The 8,431-nt window shown below is 41.9% G+C and overlaps 1 protein-coding gene across 4 annotated transcripts; it reads left to right on the top strand.

Moving 5' to 3' along the window:
- The first annotated feature begins 364 nt into the window (after positions 1-364).
- Positions 365-8,400, top strand: AKAP17A (A-kinase anchoring protein 17A). Of its 4 annotated transcripts, none has more exons than XM_051806972.1 (6): positions 365-477; positions 807-882; positions 1,283-2,025; positions 4,014-4,162; positions 4,786-5,026; positions 6,513-8,400. In XM_051806972.1, exons 3-6 carry the CDS (start codon positions 1,351-1,353, stop codon positions 7,407-7,409), a joined length of 1,962 nt encoding a protein of 653 aa, XP_051662932.1. In that variant the 5' UTR covers positions 365-477; positions 807-882; positions 1,283-1,350; the 3' UTR covers positions 7,410-8,400. The 4 variants fall into 4 exon arrangements, with proteins under 4 accessions (XP_051662932.1, XP_051662930.1, XP_051662929.1 ...); XM_051806970.1 differs by having other exon boundaries at positions 807-942; XM_051806971.1 differs by having other exon boundaries at positions 419-477; positions 807-835.
- The last annotated feature ends 31 nt before the right edge of the window (positions 8,401-8,431 follow it).

Genomic DNA, 8,431 nt, shown 5'->3' with positions numbered 1-8,431 from the left:
AATGGACTGTCCAGAAAGTCACCGTCCTTAGAACTGTTTAAGGAAAGACTGGACGTGGCACTAGTGCCATGGTCTAGTTGACATGGTGGTGTTCAGTCATGGGTTGGACTCAGTGGTTTCCAACCTCATTCCAACCTGTGAATCTGTGAAAAGGGGAAACTGCCGTACTAGGAAACACAGCTGTCCACACACGCTGGGTGCGTGCCGCTAACCACGCTGTGCAGTGTGTGTCCCTGTGGCACAGCCCGAAACGCGGGCCGGGCATTCACCCACAACAGGGCGGAAACACTTCCTCTGTGACCCGCTGCTCTCCCGCCCCGCCGCCAGGCGGCGCCTCCCGCCTTGGCGAGGCGCTACCATAGAGCGCGGCCGCCCCGCCCCGCCCGGCCGCTGCGGCACCGGGTCGCGAGGAGGCGGAAGCGGAAGCGATGTCGATCCCGGCGGCGCGCGCGGTGTGACGCGTCCCGGCGGCTGCGGGTGAGGCGGGAGGGGGGTTCTGTCTGGGAGCGGGACACGGACGGAGGAACGGAGAGAGGGAGGCGGAGCTGGGCTCCACTGCCAGGGAGCGCGCCGAGGAGGAGGCGGCGGGGCGTGCGGGTGACCCTGGGACCGGCGGGCGGCCTTCCCGCGGAGCCGCTCCGGGGCAGGTGCCGGCGGGCCATGCGGCCGGGGGGGGCCACTGCCTGCGGAGGGACTCGCGGCGCTCCCCCGCCCTGTCCTGCGGGGGCCACTCGGCGCTGCCAGCAGGGACGGGGCGGTGCGGCTTCGGGCTCTTAAATCAAAAGAGCGCTTTTCTCTCGTTGCAGACACTTTCCAGATCTTCCTTCCGGAGAACGTGAGATCTGCCTCGGCGCCAGCCTGCTGGGGTTCCCTGGTTGTTAAGTAAACTTGGGAGCGGTGTGACATCGCGCCGCCAGTCCCTTCCCTCCCTTCTGAGAAAGGGTAGCTGCTTACTGAGCCATCACATACCAACCTCATGTATTCCTAAGATTGTCATCAGCTTCTTGCTTTCTATTCTGAGGCCTTACAGAGGTTTAATTACTTATAGGCTCTAGCGGTTATAAAGTAGTTTAAGATGTTTGTACTACTCGGTTTTAGTTATCTAGTTCACTCCTGTATTAAGAGACATCGTTTTAACTTGGGAATGGTTAAATCACCAAAGAATTAAATTATTTATGGATAAGGGCTATTTTATTTGACTACTGTTGGCCTGCAACTTAAACTTGCATCTTTTATTTTTTTATCCTATGCTTTTTCTTTGTTATGGCTGCTGCAACAATAGTTCATGATACATCAGAAGCTGTAGAGCTCTGTGCTCCCTGTGGGTTATACCTTAAGCCCATTACAAAAATGACCATCAGTGTGGCCCTTCCTCAGCTGAAGCAACCGGGAAAATCCATTTCGAACTGGGAAGTGATGGAAAGATTGAAAGGGATGGTGCAAACTCACCAGTTTTCCACTCTACGGATTTCTAAAAGTACAATGGATTTCATTCGGTTTGAAGGAGAGGTTGAGAACAAAAGTTTGGTTAAATCTTTCCTGGCATGCCTTGATGGCAAAACAATAAAGTTGAGTGGCTTCTCTGACATTTTGAAAGTGCGTGCTGCAGAGTATAAGATTGACTTTCCTACCAGACATGACTGGGACTCATTTTTCCGTGATGCAAAGGACATGAACGAAACTTTGCCCGGGGAAAGGCCGGACACCATTCACTTGGAGGGCTTACCTTGCAAGTGGTTTGCAGCGAAGGAGACGGGCTCGGAAAAGCCAAGCGAAGAAGTCCTGATAAAAGTTTTCCAGAAATTTGGAGAAATCCGTAACGTGGACATACCTATGCTGGACCCTTACAGAGAAGAAATGACTGGCAGAAATTTCCACACTTTCAGTTTTGGAGGCCATTTAAATTTCGAAGCTTATGTCCAGTACCGGGAGTACGCGGGTTTCATCGAGGCCATGAACGCTCTGCGAGGGATGAAGCTCATGTACAAAGGTGATGATGGCAAAGCAGTGGCTTGCAATATCAAGGTGAGAGACTGCAAGCTTTTTTTTTTTTTTTTGTGGGAACCCATATGAAAGACCAAATACAAATAAATGTTATTTTCATAGTGCTTGAAGCCTACCTCTGTGTACTGTAGTGATGACAACAGGCGACATTGGCAGCACTCACATAGCTTCATGGAACAGCCCTAATACAATTTTAAATAGAAAATGTTGGCAGAAGAATGTGTTGTTAGACTGTGTGAGCAAAGTGAGTGGAGTTTTGCTTTTTCCTTAACAAGACAGTTCCAGAAATGAGAACTGCTGATGGAAGGATCAGGTTTACAAACATCACTTTCTAAATAGTTTTAGAAAATAACGTGTGTTTATAAATTTTGTGATTTCACTTGGAATTCTAATTCTGAACAAGTTCAGACAGATTTCACCAAAAGGTTGACTTTAAAGTGCATAGTTCTTTCTTGTGTTCACTACAAATTGGAATTTGGAGAGGGGTGGGAATTTCATAGCCTCTGTATTTGGTCCCTGTATTGACAATGAGCTCTACCAGACAAGTGTCAGAACTGTGGAGTTTAATGGCTTGTATGGCCTGGGGAATACACAGTTAATCATTAGTGTACCTCACATACAGAAGGGTTCCACAAAAATTTAAATAGGAGTGGTGATCTCTACCACAGTTTCATGTGAATGCACTAGCCTTAATTTATAATATTTATGTACTGTGTTTTCTAGTACTATTTTTTGTAACCTATTTGTCTTAGAAATTACAGCTATGATAGGAGAGATCAAGAGAGTCAGTTCAGATGTAGTATCTATGAAAGCGTGGCCTTAAGAAAACTTACTCTGGAAGTGGTTTGAGCATTTACGTGTTGGCTGAGTGTTTGCCAGTATGTTTCAGTGTGCCCAATAGTCATTCATCAAACCAGAAATTGCATTTCAGAAAAAAAACTAGAGTATTCCTGTGTGTAATGTGGAAACATGCAAATATTTATGCAAGTTTAGTCAGTGTAAGTAAAATGCTGTAATATTTTATCTTGTTATCAAAGCTTGTCAGTTGCAGCATAAAAACTCTGGCTTGGCCCAGTGAAATTCAAACTGTCACTTGCACACAGAGGATCAGGGTTCCCAAATTTAGTTTGGCTGTGCAAGAGGAAGCATGTCTTCCTGGCAGCTGCCCTGTCAGGGCAGATATCTGTCATACAAGGTCACAACACCTTGTGTGTTTCCACCTATCTGTCCTTTCAGCCTGTTAGTGAAACATCATTTTACGTAGAGCCTGGGTGAATTAAACTGCAGAGCGTGTGCCCCTTGTTCTCTTCCCCATGGTTCATGACCATGGAATGTTTTAGAGACACCTGGCTCCACACAGAATGAGAGATAAGGACACCAGGGCTGTGGTGTCTTCTGGTGTCCTGTTCCAACATGCAACTGGGCATGGCCAAGGTGTGTTCATGTGTCCTGGAAGTTTACTGGTTTTGAGGTCTCATTGATCAGATATGCGTATCTTCCTTGGGATCCTCAGTCCGGTGTACCTCAGTTTGGGAATCTTGGTGTTAGAACTGGTGGGAAGGCACTTGCTTAAACCAGGTGCTGAATGTTGTAGAACTGTTTCATTTGCTAAATTTAAGAATCAGTTTTAAACAGAAATGGGCCTGTGTTTAGACCAATTTCTGCTGTACAGTCCCTAACAGCGTGCATATATTAAGAGTTCTGTATGTGTCTGTTCTGACATGTTGAAAACATTGGGCAGCCACAGCCTAAGCCACAATTGGGGTTTATGTTCCTTGTGGGACACAGAAGTGTAAATTGATATCTGATCTTGCTAGTGCACAGTCATTTAATACCTAGTTACCTGGTTACAGTAGCTGGTGCTTGCTCTGGGTGCATAGGGAAGTTCTCTTTCTTTTAAAAAAGGGTTTGTATTGCTGATTGTACTTACACTGAGGTCTAGGTTAAAATTGGTAGGTTGTCAGGGATTTTTAATTCTGTCTCTTTGTTTTCAATTGTATCCTGTAAAGGTTTCTTTTGACTCAACAAAACACCTCAGTGATGCATCAATTAAGAAACGTCAACTTGAAAGGCAAAAGCTTCAAGAGCTTGAAAAACAGCGGGAAGAACAAAAGCGTAAAGAGAAAGAAGCTGAGGAAAAACAAAAAGAGGAAGAAAGGTATTTATTGCTTTTTGCTTAGTTATATTTTTAACTATCAGGCATATCAAAACCATTGTTACTGCTTCATATCAGTGTCAAAAGATAGAAGATAACTAAGCAGAAGTTTCCTGTAGCTCAAGTGAAACACTTCACTCTGAATGGGGTTATTTAGGTTATAACTTATACTTACGTTCATTTCAAAACTCTAAACCTGCAAAATACTCAATTTCCCAAAAATTGTGCTGTTAGACACCCGATCTCAGAAACCCTTGGCCTTTAGCATAAGCTACCATTTTGTCCTAATGACTGAAATAAAAACCACCACCCCTGCACACATTACTTGGCTTGGTATTTTACTTCTCATCATGATAATTCTCTGCCCGGTTGCCTGATGCATGGTTATTGTCTCTGGTCGAATAGGTTTGTAGCCATATTTTGTCTTTGTTTTTAAAAAATGGCAGGCTGATGACTGCTTGCTCTCGCAAATAATGGTTAAAATGTTCAGTTTTCTACTTTTGTTCTTCAGTAATCAATAAGAGTTACTTAAAAAGAAATTTACTTAAAGTATAAAAGGTATTTTTACATAGGAATCTAAAATTGTAACTGGCCTAGATAAGGTAAAAATATTCATCTCTTTTTAGGAAGCAGAGAGAGCTTGAAGAGTATGAGAGAGAAAGAAAAAGAGAAGAGAAGTTGCGCAAGAGAGAACAGAAACAGAAAGATCGTGAAGTTCGACGAAACAAAAAGCAGCTTGAAAAGCTTCAAGCTGAAGAACAGAAAAAACTGCAAGAGAAGATAAAGCTAGAAGAAAGGAAGCTCCTGCTAGCTCAGAGAAATCTGCAGTCCATTAGATTAATTGCAGAACTGCTAAGCAGAGTAAAGGTAACTTCAATATTTATTTCAGAAGCTAATGAAGAAAGCAGCAGAACAAAGCCTGACTTGAGAGGGGTGGGGAGCATTGTTCATTAAACAACAGGTTTACTACCTCTCTGGATGCTATTCCTTAGACAAAAAATCAGAAAAGCACAGTGAAACAGTATTTCTCCCTTGGAAAATTATGCACGTGTAGGATAATGGAAGAGTGAACTTGAAACTGTAGTTCTTAATAACATTTTTTACCTGAAAAGTAATTGGCAGGCTTGCTCTCAAGTCCAGTAAAAGAATGTGTGAGCTTGATAAAGTGAACTAAAGGTGGAAGATAAGATGCAAAACTCCTTTTTTTTTTAGTTCCAGTTTTGATGCTGTTACCCATCTGGCTTTCAGCAATTCTGTTAACTGTTCTTTGCAATTTCAAAGAATAAACTTTCATTAGTTGATATTTGAAAATGTACAGAATTATTTTTCTGTAGAAAAAGAACTGTCAGCAAAGGATTTAAATGTTAGGTCCTGCCTCTAGCAGTGTTGTTATTTTTTCACTGAAACAGTGAAGCTTAAGACTTGGATAAAGTCATGTTAGGGTGTAATGTATGCTAAGTATTTTCTGCAGAAATGAAAGCTGTGTGGCAAAGCAGGGTTTTTTTCCTTCATGCCGGTGTGCCTCAGGAGTGTTTTTGAATTCATAGAGTGCTATGTACAGACCAGTTATATAGTAGAAGAAGGGAGAAATGCTTTTGGCAGGCTTTTAAACTTTGTAGCTGCAGAATAGAAAGGTTGCCTGATGAAACAGGGAGTATGTTTCTGTCACTTGGAGAATTCTAAGGTCTACACTAAGCTCTTTGGCTGGCTCAGTATAAAAAAATGTTTAAACTGTCTTTTTCAGTATCATGAGTTTCTAAAGTTGACAACATGGGAATCAGTTTCTACGTAATATTTGTCTGTTTTATATACGTAAATACGTAATATTTCTGCTGGTTTTTATGAATTCATTGTAAAGTCATCTACAAACTGCAGATTGCAATCATCTAAGAGAAAGTCTTCTCAGTGAAATTTAAGATATTTTATATTTGACTGATTATTTTTTATTTTTAAATTTGGCTGAAACCTTCAAGTGTTGGCCCTGATAAATGTATTTCAATATTGCAGATTTCACATTGTCCTAGCTCTTGTTACTGTTGTTATATTAAGGAGGCATACAGACCAAGCTTTGTTTTTGCTGTGTGAAACAGCTAGGAGCAATTAACACTCAAGAATCGTGAACCAATAATGTTTCACCTCAAAAAGTTGTGTGTTAGTGGGTTTTGTTGGTTGATTGGTTTGGGGTTTTTTTCCCTTAAGGAAACATCATTTTATTTTGGGATGGTTAAGTTCTGTTTGTTAGATTTTATTTTCCTGCCATATTACTTCTTTTCTGTTATGGTACAACTTGGAAGCATGAGCAGGTATATAAATGGTTTTTTGTTTATTCTTATCTTCCTTTTGACTGTTTTAGACAGTAAAGCTTTTGGAGCAAGAACAGAATGAAGAAAAGATTTGTCTTCAGCAGCTAGAGGAGAGACGGAGGCTCCAGGAGGCTGAGCTTAAACGTGTGGAAGAGGAAAAAGAGAGAGCACTGGGGTTGCAGAGGAAAGAAAAGGAACTGAGGGAGAAACTACTGAATAATCTTCTGAGCAAGAAAATGAATGCAGTTAATCAAAACAAAGAAGAACCTGAAGCATCTCATTCTGACATACTGAAAAACCCTAGTGGTGTTTCACACACTGTGTCATCCAGCTGCATCACTTCTACCTCAGGACAGGCCGTTACTGGCAAACTGGCTTCCGTCTCTCAAATAGAAGTAGCATCCCCTGAAAGTGTAAACACTCAATGCAAGTACTTAAATGGCAACATTCATAACAAAGTTCCCATCGAAGAAGGTCAGAATCTTCATACTACAAACTCTGAGAGGTGTTCTGAGAAAAGAGGTTCAGGGGTACTGTCATGTGTTCCCACCAATAACCAGGACCAGAAGAGCCTCTCTAGCTGTGACCAGAATACACACAGGAAGGGCTCACACTGTGAGCAGGACAAACGTAGCACAGAGCCAAGGAGAAGAAAGAGCCGTTCCTGTAGTAGCATAAATAGTGATGACAGTAAGGGTAAACGAGAGAGCAGCAGACACAGAAGAGATGTGAGTTACCGGGATGAGAAGCGCAGGAAAGAAAGGAGGTATTACAGGCGCTCTAGCAGAAGTTACAGCCCTCGACGAAGCCATAGTCCTCGTCGGAGAAGTGTAAGCCCCAGGCGTTCACGGTACAGGAGAAGTCGCAGTAGGGAACGTAGACGAGACAGAAGGGAAAGAAGTCGTAGTCGCAGAAGTGTGAGCAGGAGACGAAGGCACCGGAGGTGATCACGGAGTAAGCGAAGGAGTACTTGGAGTGGGTAGTGGAGGCCTTGACTCCTTTGAAAGGCTGTGATTGGACAAAAGGGCCAGAAAGTTGTAAACCAGACCTCATCGGTGTGACTGCTATAGAAAACACGTTTGTTTCACCAATGCTTAGGTTTCATCTAGTCCCTGAAATCAAGAACATAGATGCCTGATTTTTATGACCTTTGTTGTCTCTTTCTATGTTTCTACCACAATGTAGGTATAACCACCTGTGCTTGTGCTAAAAGCCGGTCTATTTTCTTCACTTTCAGTTTTCTAAAGCTTAATTTTAGTGTGTTAAGTTTTTATCTCTGTATCACCTAATTTGGCTTGAAAAATACATGGATGCCAGTTATAGGAACTACAGAGGTGACAAGCTATTACATACAGATTTGATTTAAAGTGTTTTCTGGTTTAATCAATGAAAACATGTTTAACAAAGTAGAGTTTTTACTGATTGAGGTGGATTGCAAGACTTTCATATTTTTCTTAAAACTGACTATAAAGATATGCAGGATACCTTTTAAATTGCTATGATTCCTTCGTATGTCTTTATGATGCCAAGCTTTGTGGCCCAAACAATTCTGACATGTAATGCCTTTGTATAATTGTACTTTCCATGTAAGAGAGACGCACTGGTGTAGGAAGTAAGAAGCAGTGGTAAAATCGTTGAAAGTTGTTCCAATATTTTGTTGACATTTGGCTTTGTAATTACTTCAGGTGGCATAGAGCTACTTGAAGCATTTTTTCAGGTATATAAAGAGCTATACGTTATCTTGAAAAAGGGGCCTTCTTGCTAAATTATTTTTACTTGTCGTGTTAAAAGTAAGGCTGCAGTGTCTCTTGTTAAATCCATTTAAGAATACTTTTGCTTCTAAAATGCAGCTCAGGAATATTAAAAGCTATAACATTACAGTGAAAGAGTTTATTTTGCATTTTTATGGTAAAATTAAAAAGAAAACTTTCCAGTGAACCGAAGTTGCTGTTTTCCTATGTCAGTATAT

This window comes from Manacus candei, unplaced genomic scaffold (genome assembly GCF_025592945.1).
Source record: "Manacus candei isolate 608988 ecotype Guabito, Panama unplaced genomic scaffold, ASM2559294v1 h1tg000069l, whole genome shotgun sequence".
Classification (NCBI taxonomy): Eukaryota; Metazoa; Chordata; class Aves; order Passeriformes; family Pipridae; genus Manacus; species Manacus candei.
Note: the sequence above shows the minus strand (reverse complement) of the source record. Positions and strands in the feature narration are given on the sequence as shown.